The 23,078-nt window shown below is 44.2% G+C and overlaps 1 protein-coding gene across 2 annotated transcripts in view; it reads right to left on the bottom strand.

Moving 5' to 3' along the window:
- LIN52 (lin-52 DREAM MuvB core complex component) overlaps window positions 1-23,078 on the bottom strand; it is a 426,175-nt gene that overhangs the window by 143,672 nt on the left and 259,425 nt on the right. The window contains exon 6 of one of the 2 annotated variants that reach the window (XM_086937478.1): window positions 1,586-1,655. The exons of the other annotated variant lie outside the window; for it this stretch is intronic. Within the exon in view, the coding sequence (XP_086793604.1) occupies window positions 1,618-1,655 (38 nt within the window). The 3' untranslated portion in view covers window positions 1,586-1,617. The remainder of the gene's footprint in view (window positions 1-1,585; window positions 1,656-23,078) is intronic. 2 annotated transcript variants of the gene reach the window in all.

The raw sequence follows: 23,078 nt of genomic DNA, 5'->3' as shown, positions 1-23,078 counted from the left end.
AAGGTTGAATACCCAGATAGTTCTGAACAGCAACGATTTGAGTGTTTGCGGGTTTCACCAATTCCATCGAACATCGAAGAGCTCTTAAGTGGCACAAGCACAGCTTTTTTAGTTCTTTCCTCGAGATGTCGCCCATACTGGGTGGATCCTGAACAAAAATGCTACGGCCCATGTCCCGACAGAAGTTCCTTATATATACAAGCCAAGGTATTTTTTCCCAGTTATCAAGGTCTATGCAATCCAAAATTAATGAACGCGTTAGGTGGCACTCCTCTTTGATCCATATGCGGTGCCACAAAAGCATGGGTTGGCAGCGAATGGTGTCCGTGATGAAAACAATTACAATAAAAAACAAACACAAAAAATAGGAGGGTGGGTGAAGCAACAGGAAATTACGGTGAGATGTTAAGAAAACAAACCTGAGTGGGATGGGGGAAAGCAGGACACAGGGGAGATGCAAGCGAACATATGCACTCCCTTGCAGTGCTAAAAGCAAAATAAACCAGCACTGGCAAAGTCAATAGGTCAAATCTTTTATAATGCGAGTGATGAGCTGTTGGCTTTGACAATGTTTGTAAAGTATTGTTTAAAAAAAATAGTCAAAGGAAAAAAACACTTCAAAGTACTGGAGGAAAACTAAACAGATCTTATAGTATCTCAAAACTAAACACTGAATTGAATGTTTGTAATCTTTAGAAATGGAATGGTCTATTTTCCAAAAACGTTTCACTTGGTGGAAACTATTAACAGAATATCAAAAGAATAAAGAAGTGTCAGATTCTTGAGGGATACACTTGTCAATGCCTAATCTACATTCCACCGGATTCAGTCATTTGCTCCTCTGTAGTAGCACATGGAGCAGATTTACAGGCCTCCAGGAGAAGTATCATCGTAAGCACACCTTCTGCCTCAGACAGCAGCTGAGTGAGTGCAGCAGAACACCTGTGCCATAAAAGCATTTCATTTGCCAATACTTGAGCTTTCACGCAATATGTGAAATGCAGGAGATAAAACAAAACAGTCATTAAAGTCTGCTTTTCAGCCATACCCCAGGAAAAAGATCCCTGCTGCTATGCTTTTAAAGTCACACTGGGAGGGGAAGGGAGCAACACAGCATGGGGTTGCAGGATGGTATGTCTCTAAGGGTGCATGCACTCTCATGGAGAGCTGAATGAAAAAGAAAAACGTATTTGTGAAAAAAGAGCAGAGGAAGGATAGAAGTCAGCCAATCAAAATGATCGTAAAAAAAGGTTATTCTGCAGGGAAGGGACAAATGCAAGAGGAAAGCAAGTCTTCGAATAAGAAGCAGGCAAATGAGAGTGACATTTAAGCCAACTAAGATTAAGCAATGGGTGGGCTGTAAGCCCACTCTAAGTTCACAATAGGCGTTTTGCAACTAGACAGGTTGTGCTGCCTGGTAGGTGAGGCCTAAAAAACATAAATCCCTGATGTCAGCCATTGACAGATACAAGCCATTCAATCGAAATGATGAAACTGCCCTCCAGGGGAGAGAAAAACACAAGCAAGCAAATAATATTGATATGAAAGCCAACCAATGATAAAAAATGATCCGCCCAATACCTACTCTTAAGTACTGCAACTGTACACAACAGATCTTCAAGCAACCACCAGCTGAAGCTGTCTGCAGGCAAAACCTAATGAGAGACAGAGATAACTAGAAAAGATGAATATAGAAACAGGAATTTCACAGGACCAGAAAGTGAGAGGCAAATTAGGAGAGGACTGGCTGAAGGAGATAGACAAAGCAAAAGACAGACAAACACACACACACACTGCCAGAGAGATCCAAACCAGGTTACACAACCAGGACTACCAGAAAGTAAGAGAGAGGATAAAAGGACAGACTTAACAAGCACCGTAAATGAAATTATTTTAGTTGTGTGTAGTAGAAATGTATATTTATATTATGTCCAGAATCGGCTTTCCTCATATACACATGGAACAGAATTCTATGTTTTTTTGCATTATTAATGCAGCAACCCAAGCTCTTGAAGAGTTCATTCTCTGTATACAGCAGCTGCTTCATGTCTGAATTTACTGCTCTTCTTTTGTGCTGAAGTAAGAGTGAAATGGGTGTCAGAAGTCGAATTGTAGGGTATTTCACCAGTCCATTTACCGAGAATATTTTTCCTGAAAGAATCATAGTTTAAAACACTGTTTTGCTTGGCATAGACGGTAATTTAATAATCCAACTTTTAACACACAGCCAGGAAACAGATAACGAGCAGGCAGGTCATGCTGCCTTTAGTTAATGCTCCCTACCTGTAATGAAAACAACTAAGAGTCCCTTCTTTGTTTCCTAGAAGAAGTACAGAATTGGAATCGGTAGTGCAAGCTTGCTTCACACGCACAACAGGTACAGCAAGTGCAGCGGCACTCCTCTTGCACACGCAAAAACACAGGACAGGTAGCTGTAATGAATGATTCTCTGAACACACACTGTGGGTGGCAGCATTATCATAGCTGGCTTCCTTACACAAACATACACATGTGACATGGCAGCAGTAGTAAAGGTTTCTGTAACACACAGACTGAGTACAGCACGGGTCTGGGCAAGCCGATATTCTATGCATACACAAGAACATGACAGGTGTTTTTGAAATATTTTTTCACACACATACAGGACAGACATTGCACGGGCAGCAGTTTTATAAACGTCTTGCTCACAGGAAAGATACAGTACTGGGTGCAGCAGAGCAAGTTTCACTTGTACGGAGAACAGGTACAGCCATGGTAGTCCTGCAAGTGTCCCTCGCACTCAGATGCACGCACACAGAACGTGTACTGCGCGGGCAGGGTAGTGCATGATGGTTTACGTACAGTAGATAAAGTAGGGCACAGGGTGCAGCAATGCACGTTCTCCTCACAGACCAAAGTTACAGCACATACATCGCCAACAGCAGAGAAAGCTTCATTATACATTACATACAAAGGCATGTACAACACAGGCAGGAGCAGTGCAAGCTTCCTGTTCACATTACAGATGCAGAACAGACCGCAACAGTGCTAGATTCCTTCCCCCACAGCTAACGGGTACTGCATAGTGCAGCAGTGCAATCTTCATTCCATAAACAAGGACTGTGCAATACAGCAGTAGTGCAAGCTCCCATTCTTCATAACAGGTGCTGCAGAGGCAGCAACAGTGCACGGTTGCCTCCCACAAAAATAGGCGCAGCACAAACCACTGTAATCGAACCTTTTCTTACACACATACGAACATTGCAGCAATCCGGGGGTCATCGCACACGTGCTCCTGCACAGAACAGAAAAAGGAGGAAAGCTGACCTGGTTAGGTAAAAACTACGGACCCGAACTGCAGAGACCTAAGGGACCTACACCTCGAGAGCGGGATTGCTCAGTTAGCCAGAGGAATGAGTAAATGGGTGAAACAATTTTTGCAACTAGGCGTGAATGACTTGGCATGGCTGCAGATGAATTCTTAGAAAACTATTATCACCCCGGCATGTCGGAGTCTTACTGCAATAATATCATTAATGCCAGTCCTATTTTTAATTTAGGACTCTTCAAATATTTTCCCAATATTCGGCTAAAATGGGTAGCGGTTCAAGCGCTCTAACCAGGTGAACATTAAGGTGAATAGGACACATCTTCCTTTTTTGGGACTCAAAAAGTGTTTTTTGGACTTGAGCCAGTTATGAGACTCACTAAGAAAGTCTCACAATCTTAATAATTAATATACGTTCGCGCTCCCAGGGTGAACTAGACAGGAAGCTGAATTAGTTAAGGAAGAAAAAGCCTCAAAGTACTCTTTGTTCTACCAACGCCTTGATTTATTTTGTATAAAGTTAAGCACTTTACTTCAAGCGACATCAGCGAAAAAAGAGTGACTAAACCAAGATAGGGACAAGGATGGATGTTACAATTAAAAGTAATTGAACAGAAAGGTCAATGTTTTTTTCTGAAAACTAAGTAATTATGAAGGCAATGAGAATGACTCGGGAGTCTACTCAACAGTTAGGGGCCTAGATATGCAAGAAAACTGTCACCACCACGAAAGATTTTGATCCACTGGCCAGGAAGAAGCAGAAGAGATCAATAGTGCAGGTGCATAAGACAAAAACAGCCCTGTAAGTTTTTGATTTGCATTGAATCTATGTCCTTATTGGAAGATCACTTCTGCTGGTTAGGCAACTCTAGATTATTCCAAAATCCAGTTTTACCCTGAATTAGTTCCAAAACTTCGGAGTTGTTCATCCGTAGAATCAAACTCCTTATGCAAATGAATTCTTTCCTCCTGTATTACTTTACTGTTCTCACAGTTTCAGGCATGGTCTATTGTAGTAACAATGTTCTTTAGTTGAACTACAGTTAATTCCACACTCCCCTAAAGATCCAGATTGGGTAATGAATCCTCTTCCTTCCAGTGGCGGGACTCCTCTGGTAGATGCATGCCTCTAGGCAAGAGGTGCCCACCAATGTCCACAAGGGGAAACCTAAATCATATTTCTATGGTTTACCGTTATGAAACTGATTTGCATTGAATACATCATTAGGATATCTTAAACATCTGTCATGCAGACAGCGATCATAGCTCAACAATGGGCACCCCTGTTCTAGAAGGATCCTCACATGCTACCTCATCGGGATCAGTGCTAGGGCCTTACCAATGGACTCTCTCATCATAGGGCTTCTTCATGTTGTAGCAGGGTTTCCGTTCTCCCACAGAACTGTGCATAGAGATCTAGAACCTCAGTGAGTTAGGATGATCCAAAACTCATCTCAGTTTCTTAAATCCCCTTACCTAGCTAGCTACAGTGTCTCATGGATCATTATGAAATGATCCATGTCTTAGACAAACCAGAACATGATCTTTAGAATACCTCAGGAATCGTGGAACACATGAACACTCTTTCGTTATATAATCATTTCAAACCAAAACTGAGAGTCAAAGAACACACGTGCAAGTTTGAAATATTTATTATTCAATGCAAGGTTCTCAAACGCAGTATCTTGTATAATACCAAAATGCATATTATAAAAATCAGAGTTATCAGCATAGTCACTAATCCATAGTAAGCAAAAGGTGATAGCATGTTACAATGCAAAATCTATAGAAATCTATATCACCTATATTTTGCGCACCCTATTTAGCATATTATATTATATCTAAGAAGGTCTCATTCGGGTTTTAGCAGGGCGGACCCATACCTCTAAATGTCAGTAGGAGTAGATCACATCAACAGCTACCAGCTCTCTTCATGCGCAGCACCAAGTGTCTACGTTCATTCCCTGTAACTCTATCTTAAACCCGCGTAGAGCCCAAATGTTGGCATCAACATTATTTGTGTTATGTCTAATGTGGTGCGAGGATCAGGCCTCCCAGCAACCTTGTGTTAGGTTATTCTTAGAGTGTGCAGCTCTCAGTGTGCAGACAGTTGTACCAAGTGTACCAAGCAAAACTGATAGCATAGTAATAACATATTATTCTCAAATAAATCACATCACCGCTTCTAGGGTGAAAGCGACAACAACAAGTAGGTGTCGTGTGCAAAACTGAAGCCGAAGGAAAAATGGCTGTTTAGACACGTAATACACTCATGCTAACTTAACGCAATATATGTAACGAAGTATCCATATGACACCCCCCCAATGATCCGAGCACCGTCAAACATAAGGGAAAGGCAATACTAAATCAGATACATAAAATGAAAGCAAAGTTCAATAATCTTGAGCTAAAATAAGCCAAAAAAAATATGTATGAATGAATATGTATGAATGCCTACAGTGGCCTCAAATATAAAAAGAAAAACAAAACTTTCGAATCAAAAGTTATCCGCCAGGTCTCCAAAATATGAAATGTAGGACCAGGTCGCATTAATTCAAATGTCTGTAAGAAAAAAACAAGGCACTTATCCGATATCCAAAGTCATGTGCCACATTAACGTTATTCTCAGCGACATCACATGATTGAACTCTCCATCATCTGAACACAGTTCATCCCTCCAATTCAGCAAGGGGAAAGTCATATTCCATAACAAAGCAATCCTCTCACGATTGGACAGCATATGCAAAGTAGGTTGCAACAGCCTCCAGTATGAAATCACTGCCATCATCCGAAAATAGTTCAGCAATCCAATTCAGCAATGGGAAAGAACATACGTGCTCCTCCAGCATCGGATCCTCCTGTAACGTCAGAGGACAACTCGGTGGGTTCACCAGAACGCTGTGTGTCAGAAAGGCATGCGCCGCTGCAGAGATCTCCCATTGACCCAGTACTCCATTTATCGCTGCCAAGGCCATAACTCTTTCGCCAGAACAAATCAGCTCGTGAGCCACTACGGGACGCATTAGCTGATCAAAATCGACGTCAGGAGCAGTCCTCAAGCATAGACACAAATCAATGGCCCAATCGAACTCGCAGCTCAGGCAGTGAAACACAGGTTGGACACACGTGAAGTCAGTGAACCGAAATGACAATCTATAAGCCGTGCTTAATGCTGCAAGCGGCAATGTTCCATAGTAATTGAGCATCCGATTACGGCACAGTGTCAGGAGGCGTTGAACGGCTTCTTGCGCAGGATGGGCATCCATGTTTTATAAAGAAAAACAATAACAAAATGCCCGCAGCCACAGCCAGTAAAACAGGTAGTCCACCAAACAAACTTGAAAAAATAAAATGGAAAAACGTGGGAATGATACCAAAAATTTTCTCAAATGTAGTCACGAGGCCACTGCTAACCAATTTAAAAAAATGTGCGAGCCCAGTCGTGGAAGATGCATTAAAGATCTGGTGCACCAGCTCACAGAAATGAAACGGCAAGTCAGTATTTAAAAGCGCCTGCACCTCTGTGCGTGTGTTAGCTATGTGAAGGACATAATTTTCCCGGGCCGAACTCAGGGTCACTTGTTTTTGAGACAAAAGGGCCCTTATTCTGCTTAAACCATTGAACTTCGCCTTCAAGGTTGGTATCCGTGGCCAGATGGAGACATCTGAAGACCCATGCGTGGGTGGGTATAGAACGTTTTTGCAACACACCACACGCTCTGATACAGTTACCACATAAGCCACACCAATTAATAACCCACAACATACTTCGTTGTTTAAAAGCAAATAACTACCATTAGTCAATAATGTAAATGTGGGAACCACAGCTGGAACTGGCGTGCCTTTTAAAACACATGCTAAATTTGGCCGGTCCTGATTACAAGAACCGTGTAACTGAATGTGTCTGCATATTAATGAATGGTCAGGTGACTGTGTGCATTCCTCACCATTAAGATTTACTTCTTTTCCATCCTTCAGACATCTGTATGTGTATGGTAACGACCATGCCTCATGGAGGAATGCATTGCCTAGTGGTTCATATCGTCCTATAGCAATATACCGCATACAATTAGTAAATTTGTATAAGGGAAATGGTAATGTAATTAATCCATGAATAAGCCACGTGGCAGTAGTGGTTTCAGCAACAGAGAAAGGTAAGGATTCTAGCTTCTCAATATGTAACATAGAAAATGATGCATCACGCATTGAAAGCATGCGTTGCTTTTCAGTCAGATTAAAAGGGGCGAAAAGGGACGAAATGTTCAATGAGTTCCAGGGAACTCGACCAGACTTAAGTGTCTGTAGGGTCCATGCAAACTGCATTACAGAGCGTAATTGATTTTGACCATGGTATAACGTGGACACTTCATCATGCACAATATCAACAACAGAAGAAACAATATTATCCAACGTGTAAATCCTGGAAGAAAGCATGTTAATACTGTTATCGACCACCGCAAGCACTTTTTCCAAATTTGCTTGATCAATAGCTCTCAGGCGTTTAGCTGCCTCAATCTGTGAAAATTTCCAAATTTCATTGTAAACAGCATAAAGCCAGCGCTTAGACCTACCCTTAGCCGGGCCTTTTATAAAATCATTCAGCTCTATATTCTCATTCAACTGGGACAGATGTAGTTTAACTGCAGCCAAAGTGGAATGTTGTAACCAGTTCTGACACAATTTGCCTACTGAATAAGTAGTAACAGTGTGACCTGTTTCAAAAGTGGGGATCTGGCCTGATGTGTGTAAAACCTTCAGACAAACCCAAAAAACGACGTTGGCAAGAATCAGAGCTTCTTTGCCACAAAAGCCACCCCTCCGGATCAAAACTGGAAATATTAAAGGAGGAATTGTGCAAGAGTGCTTGTATCCCACTGATGGACAATGTAGTGAAATTATTCCAACCTGAATATTCTTCCAAATCAGGGATAGTAGGTGTATTCAATTTTTTAGATGTAGCCAATCCAAAGCATGTTGTTTGGGAAATGGTAGAATTTAAAAACAACATGTGATTCGGGATGAGACATGCACGATGCAAAGCCTCAGTGCCTTGTACCTGCCAATCTTTGGTACCCCAAACCGATTTAAGGTCAATAACCTCCTTCCATAACTCATAGCCATCTATAGCTAACCTGTCTAGAAAGGACTTCGAATACAATAATTTTGTATCGGTAAGTCTAACTTTGGACATGAATTTCTGTGTCACTTTAAAATAAAACGACTCAGGATGTGATTGATTAAAGTCTGTAAAATAAGAGTATTTACCCAGAAATGTACTAGAGCTCCCTTGTAAAGGAGCAGGGCAATGTTCCCACTGTGTGTAATTCACAGGAACCCTCCTGGAACTTGTTTTATGTAAGAAATGATTCCCATAATGTTGAAAACAAAACAAATCACCATAATTGACAGAATCTAAGTACAAATCCTCAGCATCAAAGGCCGCATAATATTTTAAATCAGAGAACAACGCTTCCACGGCCTGAAGATCCCAATCATCAGAACGAATATTTTGTTTAATCACATCTCCCATGTTTACTCTAAGCACATTAGGAACATTAATAACTTCTGTGGGGCCATGTATCTGAAACCTAACCGCATCCCACACAATCCCATCAAGGACAGGCCAAGCAGTAATCTCTACTGTATTTAAGTCTCTTTTTAGTCTGTGTGCTGAATGTGAGGAGGAAAGAGGGGCCAATGTTCCATTAAGGTACCGAATTCCTGTTCTTTCTTTCACATAATGGCCATCGATCAGGCGGAAAAAATAAAACACAAAACCAATTGACATAAAAAGATAAAATGAAAATAGTATCAGCCAAACATATGTCCAAGGTGGAATTAAAAAATGTTTTTTAAATAACGTGGTATATTTTGCAATAGTTGATGGTTTCTTTGAAAGTTCCGAATCAGAGTCAAAAGAGAATCTGGACTGGTTAGCCAAACGAGCTTGTAAATCAGACATAGATAAATCAGCAGGATCTGCATAGGTCAGCTCATCAATGTTAGTAACAGGAATAGTATTTAATAAAGGACTGGATACAGCAGGCATCTCGAGCGACACCTCCTGTTCTGCACCAGATGTAATAGCCAGCACAGAGTGCCTCACCATGGAAGGACAGGATACAGCCGGTGTCATGCTATGAAGAATCGGCCACCCTGTGTGCCTTGACATTGTCAATAGAAATAAATCTGTTTTCTTTACGACCTGGAAGTGGTGGTAATATGACTGTTCTTGTGCCCTTCACTCCAAGAACTAGAACCGGTGCTCGATATGAGGGACCAAACTCTTTCTTGTTATCGATCTTCTCACGAACCAGTTCTCCAACTTGGGGTAGCCAGCCAACTACCGGGATCTGCAACGCATCATCCGACGTGGAGGGCAAGTGCTCCTTAGCAAGACTGTCTCTGGTCTTTTGTAGATCCTGTAAAACATTGCAATGTTCATCTACGTCAAAGGCCGTGGCCTGGGCCTGGCAGTCTAAACCATCGAGGTCAGGGACGTACATCTTGATACCAAAGAGCATTTCGTATGGGGTCCGCCCACCCAGAGACCTTCTAGGGAGATTATTAAGCGCACGCTGCACGTCATTGAGGTGGGCCAGCCAGTTTCTACCAGTGCCTATAACTCGGGCTGTCAAAGATTGCTTCAAGTCGCGGTTCATTCGTTCTACTACACTATTGCCCTCGGGCCTGTAGGGACTTGAAAACTTGACTTGGACTCCCAACGAAACCATAGCATCCTTGTACGCCTTAGAGGCGAAAGCCGGACCCTGGTCCGAATGGAAAGTACCACAGGCAAAAATTCCCACAAAGACACGCAAATCCTTAATGACAGTCCGCGAATCAGCGCTTCGATGTGGCCATACCCACACAAAGCGTGTGCATGAGTCAACTGCTACTAAGATGTATTTAAACGCAGTATCAGAAGAAAAAGGACCGCAGTGATCCAAATAAATGCAACCAAGCGGTTTATTAGAGATGTACAACCGTGTCTGAGGCGGACGCGCAGCAGTAGAAGGCTTAATCTGCTGGCAAATGTCACACATAAGGACATAATCGCGCGTCTGTTTGTACAGTCCCCGCCACCAGAACCTTTGTTGTAGCTGAGTTACAGTGGCTGAGACGCCCGCATGCGCAGACGCCACACCTTCACGAGCCGCTGTAATCAGAGAAGCCCTGCGATCCGAGTTGGGAATTAGACGTTCGCCAACTTCAGGAATTTGCACATAAGGAACCTTATCGGGACTTAAGTGGTATGTGTACTTCGAAGGGAACCCCGCAGGATATTTACCTCCCTTCTCCGTGGCAGCAACAGCCGCCAAGATGTCATCATCTATTTTGCTTTTGGACCTTGTGACTGCTGCAACTAAGTATTTTGATACCGCAGACTTCGCTGCCTCATCAGCAAGCGAATTTCCAACAGCGTGGACCCCCACGCGCTGATGGCCGAGAGTATGAATCACAAACACGAGCGGCAGTTTCTCTTTAAGTTCCGCCACTCGGACCCAGATCATTTTATGTTTTATTGTGCTACCTTTGGAATCACGAAAATCATTCTGAATCCAAAAGAACAAGTTCTCATTGTAAGACTGGACACAGTAGTAAGAATCACTTACGATTAAAGTCGTCACACTAGGATCAGCGTACTCCAATGCGAGCATCAGAGCACGAAGCTCTGCTAATTGTGCGGTGCAGTCTCCTAGTGTTTGCGTGTGCACGACACTGGACTTGAACTCATCGTTCACCATGGCACCGACCACAATGGCGCAAGCGGAAACGTAGGCATGTTTAGAGCCATGTGCAACCTGCGCCGAACCATCAGTGTAAATGATACAATGGAAATCCTCCAACGGCCGCATCGCTAAAGGAGCCGGATGAACAAATTCATACTGTAAATACTCCTGCGACCGTAAAGCGGCGTCAAAAATAAACGTGACATCCTGGGATGTCAAGGATGTAGCCCACTGAATCCACCGAGGGTGCAAAGCTTTAGAATTTGGTACACTGGCTTTCGTGACTGCCTCCAAGGCAGGACACGGGGTAACAACCAACATGCGCTTTCCCTGCGACAGGGCACGTTCCTTAAGAATTGCCATCTGCACAGCCGTTAAAACTTTCTCCACAGTGGAAAAACGCAGTTCAGCCGAAGTGTACAAGTGTGACTTGTAAGCAATAGGTACTGTATCTCCTTCATTAAAAGTCAGGTACGTGAAACCCACCGCCCCAGGGATAATTCTTATCACCAGGTTGGTCTGGTTATCACGAGTCTGTAAGTAGTCAGAAGCGAGCAAATCAGCCTGCAAAGACTGCAGAATGTGTGAATGCTCAGGCAGCCAGCATGATTTGGAAAAAGATGGTTGTATCAAGGCATACAAAGGCCTGATACGCTGGGCATATTCCGGAATGTATGTCCTCCCGAAATTTAAAAAACCCAGCAAAGACTGTAATTTTTTCAGCGTTGTCGGAGAGCGCAACTGCGCGCACTTCTCCAGGAAGTGAGGAGCCAACCCCTTTCCTTCGTGGTTAAGTTCATAACCCAGAAACAACACTGTGTACTCCGCAATGTGTGATTTCGCAAAGTTAAACTTGTAACCCATGTCTGCAAAGTTACAAATTATGCTGTTTACTCGACACAGATGCTCCCAAAGTTCGTCGTCTGTGAGATAAATGTCATCCACATAAGAACAAGCAACTGGATCGAAGCTCTCCAAAAGAGAGACAATGCGGGCGGAAAACACTCCAGGACTATTCTTATAGCCCATTGGGAGTCGTTTAAACATTTTTTGTACACCGCCGCAAGTAAAACTGGTCCATTGGGAACTTAGACCATCTAATCTGTGTGCATAAAAACCATTGGAAATGTCAAGCGTGGTTTTGAACCGTTTACGCTCAAGACTATTCACTAGGGCAGAGCCGTGAGTATTCTGTACTGCACAGTTACGGCAATGCGAGTTCAAATGCCGGTAATCCAAAACCAGACGATATGAGCCGTCCGGCTTGTTTACAGTAAAAAGGGGATTATTCATTGGTGACACACACGTTTCAATTACACCTTGATATTCCAATTGTTCAAGGATAGCTGCGACAGAAGCTTTAGCTTCACGCCGTATGGGATACTGAGGTTGTGGCTGCGGCTGTGACCATAAAGGAATCTCATGGCTAGGAGATAATTTATCCCAGCCACACTGATTTCGGTACACAGCTGGCGCAAGCGCCAGAGCCCACTCTTCTGCAAAATGCAGCGCTTCCACTCTCGATACAGTGTGCGCGAAACTGGGGAGGATCACCTCCTCCCCTCGCGGAGCTGCGAGAACAAAAGGTGGGGGCCAGTCAGCCTCCGAAAGTAAAATGTCATACGTAGACGAAAGATTTTCCCAAAATACCCCTTTTACAGTTCGCTGCATGTCACCTTCTATTAACAGTACAATTTCAAAAAGTCGTTCAGGGGGAGCAACATGTGTATCAGCCGTTTCAATCACAACATAAGTGTCAGTCGCTGTCACCTTCAACAGTGGACGGAGGGCCTCTCTCACTATGGTAATCTCCGCCGCGCTGTCCAGCAAGGTCAGAGCCCACGTCAGATTCCGAAGCCGCGTTCTCACAATCTGGGGCATATCGATGCGCCGTTAAGGCTGCGACCTTCTTCTTGGCAAACTGCGGTCTCTTGGGCGTAGAGTCGTCCCGCTGATCCCCTTCACTTCGCGGGCAGGGCTGACCACGTCCTTGCTGGCCACCCCTGCCCCTGCCGCCCCCTCCACCACCGGTTGACGGAGCCGATGAGTCCTGAAAGGAACGAGGAGAGCGTTGGTCAGAAGCCTGAAATCTTTCAGGCGATTTAATCGTCGCGCGATCGCGCAAATCATAAACTCTATCCGACTGCGCAGGCAGCGAAGGCGCAGGACTAGAAACCTGTGTCTGCAGTTGTTGTTGTTGCTGCTTACCCTGATTCTGCTTTTTCGGCCAATTTTGTTTTTTGGACTTGGGTTGTCCACCCGTTTCCGAAGACTGTCCCTGGGGCTGTTTCTTCTCCTTTTCAGAAAAAGCCTTTACACCCTTAGAAGTGCGGCCAACCATTTTATAAGCCGCCACAATAATCCTTGCTAACTGACGGGGTTTATCGGCATCGGGAACTAACGCCAGAGCATTGGCCACCTGAAAGTTCACTGCATCCCCCTTGACATTCGCAAGGATGAGTTCGCAAACCACATCAAAGGAGCCACTCAGACGCATACCCAATTCAACCGCCGACTCCGGTCCGTGATCATCTTGAACACGTTTAAGGACCGCAGACAGGTTGGACACAGTCGGGGTGCCATAGCACCTCGAATAAACCGCTGCAAAAGTCTTACCCCATGTCTCACAGTCAACAAGTTCAGGGGCTAAATCTTTCGGTAAACTGAGCGTAAGAATCCGGTGTTTCTCACCAGGAGTCGTATTAGGAAACACAGCCTCCAGCTGGTCGAATTTCTCGGCAAGCCAGAAAGGAAAATCATCCTTATCCTGGGGCTTCTTGCCCATAACGGAATTCACCATGACAGGACTGATTTTCAAACCAGACTGTTCCGCTCGAAGCTGCGCACCTGCGGGGGCTGCGCCATGAACATTACGACCAATGTAATGGACAAGCGCCCTAATCACTCCAACCGCGACTTCATGAAGACGCCGCAGGTCAGCCACATTACAAGTGGCGCGATTAGGGTGAGGAGTAAATCCACCCAAAGCGGGCCAATTTGTGCCCGGAATGGACAAAGGACCTAACCTCGGATTGGTTAAAGAATGGGGTAGGGCGCCACCAAACCAAACTCCGTGCTGCCAAACATCTATAGGTACTTCCAGTGCCCTGTACGGAGCATAAGCCACCGGTACAGCCGAGGCAGTGTATGAATGGAACACACCAGAATTAGCGTCCACTGCCGGAAATGTCACCCATGAATAAAACAATTTGTACGGGTACGCATGTTCCGCACTCACCACTAGAACCACAGCTAAGCCATCCACAGGGACATTATATGCCCGCAAGTGGTCACGAACCGCAATGCGGCTATGCTGTGGGATGTCCACGGCCATGTTAGCACAGGAAGTGAAAAAAGACAAAGAACACTTTGTAGCACAACTGGGTAGTAAGTCAAAGAAACCGTTTTTAGAAGAATTCAAGCTTGAAAAGACCTATTTTAAAAATAGGTAGGTTTTTCCGACACCACCGTTTTCCGGAAACGGGAATGAAGGTGTTAAGGTTTGAATGATATACTACTCGAGTGTCATGATATAAGGCCAACAACGTACGGGCACCATGTAGCAGGGTTTCCGTTCTCCCACAGAACTGTGCATAGAGATCTAGACCCTCAGTGAGTTAGGATGATCCAAAACTCATCTCAGTTTCTTAAATCCCCTTACCTAGCTAGATACAGTATCTCATGGATCATTATGAAATGATCCATGTCTTAGACAAACCAGAACATGATCTTTAGAATACCTCAGGAATCGTGGAACACATGAACACTCTTTCGTTATATAATCATTTCAAACCAAAACTGAGAGTCAAAGAACACACGTGCAAGTTTGAAATATTTATTATTCAATGCAAGGTTCTCAAACGCAGTATCTTGTATAATACCAAAATGCATATTATAAAAATCAGAGTTATCAGCATAGTCACTAATCCATAGTAAGCAAAAGGTGATAGCATGTTACAATGCAAAATCTATAGAAATCTATATCACCTATATTTTGCGCACCCTATTTAGCATATTATATTATATCTAAGAAGGTCTCATTCGGGTTTTAGCAGGGCGGACCCATACCTCTAAATGTCAGTAGGAGTAGATCACATCAACAGCTACCAGCTCTCTTCATGCGCAGCACCAAGTGTCTACGTTCATTCCCTGTAACTCTATCTTAAACCCGCGTAGAGCCCAAATGTTGGCATCAACATTATTTGTGTTATGTCTAATGTGGTGCGAGGATCAGGCCTCCCAGCAACCTTGTGTTAGGTTATTCTTAGAGTGTGCAGCTCTCAGTGTGCAGACAGTTGTACCAAGTGTACCAAGCAAAACTGATAGCATAGTAATAACATATTATTCTCAAATAAATCACATCACCGCTTCTAGGGTGAAAGCGACAACAACAAGTAGGTGTCGTGTGCAAAACTGACGCCGAAGGAAAAATGGCTGTTTAGACATGTAATACACTCATGCTAACTTAACGCAATATATGTAACGAAGTATCCATATGACAATGTATTGTTGTGTCACTCCTTTGACCAGTTACAGTTCTTCCTCTATGTCAGATTGCAAATTTTTCTTAGTTGGCTTTTCCAAAATTCCTTGTCGGGTGGTCGTTTGGGGGGAGATTTTCCAGTCAGGAACGTGCTTCTTCTTGAAAATCTTTTTGTCTGTCCCTGGGTTAGGCTTCTGTTTTCCAGCCTAGAGTAGAGACTCTTCCTGAATACCCTGCTTTATCTTCTGTTCTAGAATTCAGCTTAGCCACTCTTTGTTAGGTCCTCGATGACGCTCTCAAACCACAGCCTGGGTCCACTGATCATTCTCTTACGGTTGTATGTCACTACAACGCGGGCTATTACCACGCGTGCCATTACAACGCAAGTCGTTACAACGAATTGCGCTGTAAGCGCTGGATAGTGGAATAGTTTCATTTTCTATTCCAACTCCAGCCCACGTTACAGTAGGGAAGGTGTTGGAATAGAAAATTAAACTATTCCCTATCCAACAGCGCCCTCCAGCGCAAGTCGTTGTAACGACTTGCGTTGTAAAAGCAGCGTAGTAATGGCAGCGCGTGGTAATGCCTGCGTTGTAAAGGCTGCTCACCTTCTCTTACACAGGGACTGCACCAAAGAGATTTCCTTCATGTCCTGGACACCAACCCATTCCACATGCTCTTGCCTGCCTTCTTTTTAAATAGGGATTACCATAGTTAATCAGGTAATTTCTTCCCAGTCCATTATCAGGAGGTGCAACATGAGAATTCAGAAACAAATAGTGTACTCCTGAGCGGCACAGTATTTGTGAATGTACACTTATATTTTCCTATACAAATTGGCTGTATAACAGCTGTCGAAATAGTTTTACAGAAAAACGCATGATTCAGAGTGTTTGCCGGCTCAGAAAGAGGGGTCAGGTGCATGCAGAATTATTCCAAACTCTGACCTATAGAACATGAAATCGGGAACTGAATCCACACCAGGAGAAAATAAAATGCACCCTACTGAATCTGTATTTAACAGGGCAGTTGAATTTGTATTCCAACATGGTGGTCTATAATAGCCAGACACCTCCCAGAGGTGTACAAGTCCCAAGGTGTTATGTGGCTGCAACATTAATGTCACACAAAAAACAGACAACAAAAGTTCTGAGGACTGGTGGTAGACTCTAATAATGGAGACTCAGAAATTGACTTAAAACAAGGCAAGTAGCAAGCTCAAAACAGGGCCAAAATCGGACACACACAAAAAAACAAGGTCACATGGACAGACGGACAAGGCCTGAGGCAGACTGACCTCTGGTCCACTGACAGACACAGACAGGACCAGAAACGAGGCCGGAGAAAAAAGAACTAATTGGGTCACAAATTAGAATGGCAACAGGACAAGAGACAGAAAAAAAACGAGATCAGAAGCACATACAAAGAAAATGGGGCCAGGGATAAATGCACAAACATGAAGGTCAAACACAGACCCGCAGAACACAGAGCCCCCCCATACCCCCCCCCCCCAAAAAAAAAAAACTAGCCAAAACATAGGGACCTGCAGAGAAGCAAAAGAAGCAACAAAAAAAAAGACAGCACCCGAGACTAGCAACCGCGCAAAGACAAGGGCAAGAACCAGCCTGATAAACAAAAGCAGTAAAGAGGGACATACACACACAATTGCGTCAATGGGAAATACTGGGACACAGCTGAGGGAAGAGTGCTGAGAAGTCAAGAAGAGATATTCGGATTGACAGTGCAATACCCAACAGAAATAGAAAGTAGGCTGGGGGTCGGGAGCAGAGACAGACTGACCCCCCCCCCCTCCAAGTGATAAAGGCACAAAGCACATAAACGGACTTCATATAGACTAAACTGCCAGAAAGTAATCCTAAAATGCAACGATATAACAAGAGAAAGATACTGCAGAGGGTCAACTGTACCAAGGTTTAGACAAGTTGATAGTCACACAACTCTGTAAAAGCATCAGTGAGGTTGGTGCAATGTGCGTGTGTTTGTAGGTATGGCGTTAGCCAAGACCTTTTGATTTTACTGAAATAATATTTATAATATACTTACTTACAGGCGCTTTCAGCCAGCCCTCTTCATTCATTATTAGTCTCTTGTTCTTTCATTTATATTTTTCTTCCACCCACTGCAGCATATCACATGGGGCAATGGTTCAGCCCAATTCAGCCATTGGCTAACTATACTGTGAGTAATAGCATTATGCCTTTTCACCAGGGGCATAACATAGGCCCTGCCACCGCTGTGGGGCAGAGGGGTCTCCTGCCTTTCAGGATGCCCCCACTCTGTCCAATTAATATCTGTGAGATATAGAAGACTCTGAAGTCCCTCAACTCATTCTGAAGGGGGCATCATTTTCAGTTATGTCACTTTCTTTCACAAGGAGAACATCCACTCGTGCATTAATCCCTGTATGTGCCAGGGACTATTATTGCAATGTTGATAAAAATTGCATTTATTTAGCACTTATCAATCTTAGGCACCACCCGAAAAATTCACTGGCTCCACACCCTGCTGAAATGGGCAAGGGCTGAGGCGGATGCCCTAGCCACAGCTCGACACGGAGTGGAGAGAGAGAGCAGGACTCACAACAAGGGACGTGTATATTAGGAACCTGGAGGCAAAAAATGACATGAGGCCACCCTGAATGGGCGTATCAACACCCCTCGCCACTACTGCTGTTTCACCTGTTGGGGATCATCACAGACGGTCAGCGAGCGGACAGGGAGCCAGTCTCAACAACGCCGCACAAGCGGGAGATGCCATAACAGCCACAGGCCAGGGTACATTAGCGAGGTGCACCCCACAATATAATGCACGCCTAACTCTACCCCCGAGTATGCCCTAAACAGCCATCTAAATAATACGTAGAGTAATGGGCAGCGCTGCAGAGTAGACGTGCTTTCACAAAGCATAGGAGAAATAACACGTCTGAAGAATTACATATGGATGAAAATGGACAGACTGGAAAACCCCTGTTGTCCTAGTCAATTATAATCGCAGAGGAACCAATGATGGTCCAACTCCAATAGGCCACTTGACGGCCCAATATCAAGCGCTCCTGTAGTTCTCTAAGTCCTGAAGAAGACCACAGAATGAGGCTTCAATCAACCCTTAATCCAGGGGTCGAAACGTAGACCGGATTATATTTTACCCTCTTAACATAGGAAGCAACCCGTGGATACATTCAGATCCTATGCTAAAGAATTTACTGGAACTAATGAACAAAATTAGTCTGTAAAGGTTGCATCGAATTTCACTGTGATTGAATATAGTCACAACACCCTTTACCCAGTCCTCGCCTCTACCCAACCACACCCATCCTACCTAAACTGTCTCCTTTTCTGATCACCTTTTGAGCGCATACAAAATGTTAATTGCATTGATAATATATGTCAATTGAATCCACAAGATAATGTTGATACCAAAGCTATGGAGATTTATGCCCGTGTTGGTGTTGCTTGTTCCAATGAAGTAATTGGTCGCTAGCTTTATATATCACTTGTGGCACTTATTTGTTTCCTTTTCAAATAACTTGATTGCTATAATGCCGGAGTAAATAAATACTCTCCATGTACTACTTTGAAGGAATCCTGAAATAATTCATTTATATATAGGTTCTTAAGATGAATGCTTGTTGGTAATCAATAGACCCTGACCATTTTACACATACTTATCTAAATAATACGGGTGGAGTGAACAACGTATGGAGCGCGAAATACACGGTATCCTCCTCCTAATTGTAGATCCCTCCACACCCCGCCGGGGGCACTCCAAACATCTTACCAGTGTGCAAGGCGTTTCTGCAAGAAGACATGATAGTGCAGCCCAGTTGGCGGGCAATCACGGGACACGATTTATTTAACTTCTCCTTGTACGTTTCCTGACATCGGGCAGCACATGGGGGATGTTACTGTTTAGTGTCGGGAAATTCAATAAAGAGATGCACACAAAAAAAGCGCTTACCACCCCTCACCAGGCATTAAAAGGCTTTATGATAACCAAAAATATATTTTGACAAATAAAGCATGACAAAACACAAGAAGCATTGACAAGCCCAAAAGGATGGGAAGCACCGCCACAACGCTTGGCTTTACCAGTGTTTGTTGCGAGTTTCACCGCGGAGATTTGCAGGCCCCCCTAGGAAGCGGAGATTGAGGCGGTGCCGAGAGATGAGAGATTGATTCTTATTTCTCTCTCAAGCGCAGCACTCCCTAACACTAACATTAGCTCTCGGCTGGCCCGGCGGGTCCCCAGGGGTGGCTGCGTGGTGCCAACACCAGCTCCAGCCTGTAAAACAATTCATTAGCCAGCGGGCCAGCTGGTGCTGCCACGTGCGGGAGCCTCCAGCGCCTGCGGGACCTCTGCCCCCAGCTCTCGTTCCAGCAGCAGCACCGCCGCCATGACAGCTGCTCCCATCCCAGGCAAAGGCGGGCTGTAATCAGAGCTCCCGGCCCTGGGGACCGCGGGCTACCATCAGAGCTCCTCCTAGCCCAGGGGGACCGCAGAGATCGGGCAGACACGAGCGGAAGTGCAGCAAAAGCACTCACATTCACTGTACACAGCACCCAAGCTAACACAATACATGGGGCCCATTTTAACGTGACCATGGAACGGGTGCGTGCTTCAGGCCACTCTTTTAAAGATTCAGAAGTGTTTTAATTGGGCAATAGAGTCAGGCACTAAGTACCTGCACTTCATTTGAAAGGAGGCGTACCAGCATTTCAGCAGGGGTGCAATACTTGTAACGGGGGCGTACGGGCACTTCTGAGTACCAAAAAAAAGTACCCTGGGTAAGTGAGCAAGTAACTGAACTTCAAAATTTCCGCTTAAAGCACAGAATGATATGCACAGATCTACACTCTGTTCAAGGTTTACTACTAATTCCGGCAGCAACACGGTGCACTGAACATATGTTTCTAACTCTGACCCTAAGCTATACCGTACACTACTGCAACCCACGTAACAAGGCATTCCTTATAATGGTGCTGCAAATGAGACATTACCTATACTTTAGCTTCATTTCGAAACTAAAATTAAATGTCAAATTGGTCTTGTCTTTGCACTTGGGGCGTGCGAAGGTCATGAATTTGCTATTGGTTTTAATTATGTGAAATATCAGAAAAATTACCTAAAACTACACAAAAATATGCGAAGAGCAAACCCTTCATTTAGTGTTGTATTTTAGCAAGAAATGCGTTCTTACATCCACCTTTGACACACGGACGCAATTTATGCCAACAAAAATAGTGCTAAGAACACAAATATCGTGAAGGACAGCTTCTCGTGTTCTGGTTGTTCATGTGGTTCCTGCACTCAAGAAGTATAATGTTGACATGAGCACGCGTAATGGCATAGTTTTGTATAACAAGCATAATGTGAAATTCCTGAAATAATTCTGGCATAACTGAAATTTCGTTTGGCCTAGTTTGCGTCCAATTTGGCATTCCGAGCACTGTCCAGTTAAAGAGTGACCTGTGTTTTTGTAGCACAAGGTCTTCTAGGTATTAACTGGTGAAACTTAGAGGGGATGCTAGAGGAGTTCAGTACAACCATTCCTCCCCACTGCCCGGCACCCCCCCCCCCTCCCCCCCAAAGCCTGCATATCTCAGGATCCACATTTGGAAAGGGCAGTAACAGCAGTTCCCCAGGCGATTTTATCTCTTTGTTTTCCTGCTAGACTCCATATTTCATATACCCTTCTGTAAAAAGGATACCAAGGACCTCAACCACCAAGCTATTTACGCATGTTTTACTTACATGTGGAAAAATTTTTACGAGTGTAAAACAACTTTTGTGAATCAGTGAATTACTTGTAAATAACTCCAATCCTATGTGTGGGTAATGGGACATGTTAAGATTTAATGTCCTGAAAGTTTGTGACCTCCCACAAACACCCCCCACAAACGCCTATGATTTGTAGGCGATAGATTTGTGGTTTTCTAACAAATCGTCGAAATTTACCCAAGGAAAGAAGTAGATCCCTGTCCCAGATTGAAAAGGGAAGAGATCACCCCCAAGACCGCAGGCAAAGGAGTTTCTCCACAGAGAAAGATGTTTTCATCATGAAGAAAACAAAGAAAGATAAAAATGTAACAAGTGGCTCTGCTCTTACTAGGCTTTTTAAATGAGAAAGTATACCATCTACACTTTCACAAACAAAGGAATTTAGAACATTTCAGAACCACACCTGTAACTGGCACAGATTTTTGCATTTCAAACAACTGGAAATCTGCACCCATGCAAGACTGGAACACTGCAAGTGCAGATTTATGATTGTTTATATGAGAACTGGGTTCGAAGTATCCAATTTTGGGTTCTGTTACCGTGAATGGTCATCAGGTGTTTAGTGCAGTTGGTTCAATAGAAGCAAACAGGCTAGAAGCTACAAAATGCACCATCTTCTTAAAACGAAAGCTCAACCATGGATACATGGTGCCCTCATTGCATGGATTGTGTGGGCATCCCTACTTATACTACTGCTACCCAGCTAAAGAGACATTCCATAGATGACTGCTGCCTAGCTAATGGTCCTTCCATGGTCCTGGTTACCAAACTAATGGTCCATTACACTGTTACTGCATCTCTTTATACTGCTGTCCGACTAACAAACCACTCTTTACATTAATAATAGCATCTCTTAGGGCGCACATTACATACACTTCCACTGCCCACCCAATGCACTCATTCATTACTGCACATTACATACACTTCCACTGCCCGCCCAATGCACTCATTCATTACTGCAGTCGATCTAAGATCCTATCAACTACTGCTGCACAACTAAGAGTCCTTGCTTGCACCGTAGCTCCATCACTTGCACTACTCCTGCCTGGTAATGGTCTTCTACACTACTGCTGCTGACATAGGGATCCTTTTCGTGCTGCTGTGCAGATTAAGCTGCACACCCTACACTGCTGCTACCCGGTTAGTGAAAAATCTCATACTACTACTGCCCTAGTGGCCCGTCCACTGTAGCCAATCAGCTTATGTCCACACCTTAATAACTAACTGCCTTGCTTGTAAGGCATCAATGCCACCTCTGCTGCATTGACACGAAGACTCCCCGTGTGCCTCTGCTGCTCAGCTAATACCACATCCTTTACTGCCACCAGCTAAGGAGCCATCCCTGACACTTCCACCTTAAAGAAGAATGCCAAATGCACTAGGGCTGGTGCGCTAAGCATCCCCTTTCACTGCTGCAGTGCAGCTAATGAGGCATTGCTCACACTGCTGCTCAGACAGGAGGCATCACTGATTATTAAATGTCTTATTAACTAGCTGCCTTGTTGACATGACATCAGTTACACCGCTGCTGCGTTGCTGAGGCATCCCTTACACTGCTGATGTGCAGCTAACAAGCCATCCTTTACACTACTACTGCCAAATCCACAAGGCACCTCTTACACTACTGCTGCAAAAGGCAAAGACTGCACTACAGCTTTTAGTATAGAAGCAAGAAAGAGCGAGCACTGCAGCAGAAAAAACACCACGCATAACTAAAAGCAGGCAGTAAACACCCAGAGCGCAGGGATGGAGTAGG

This window comes from Lissotriton vulgaris, chromosome 9, assembly GCF_964263255.1.
Source record: "Lissotriton vulgaris chromosome 9, aLisVul1.2, whole genome shotgun sequence".
NCBI classification, from domain to species: domain Eukaryota; kingdom Metazoa; phylum Chordata; class Amphibia; order Caudata; family Salamandridae; genus Lissotriton; species Lissotriton vulgaris.
The sequence above is the reverse complement of the archived record's forward strand: the minus strand, read 5'-3'. Positions and strand labels throughout refer to the sequence as shown.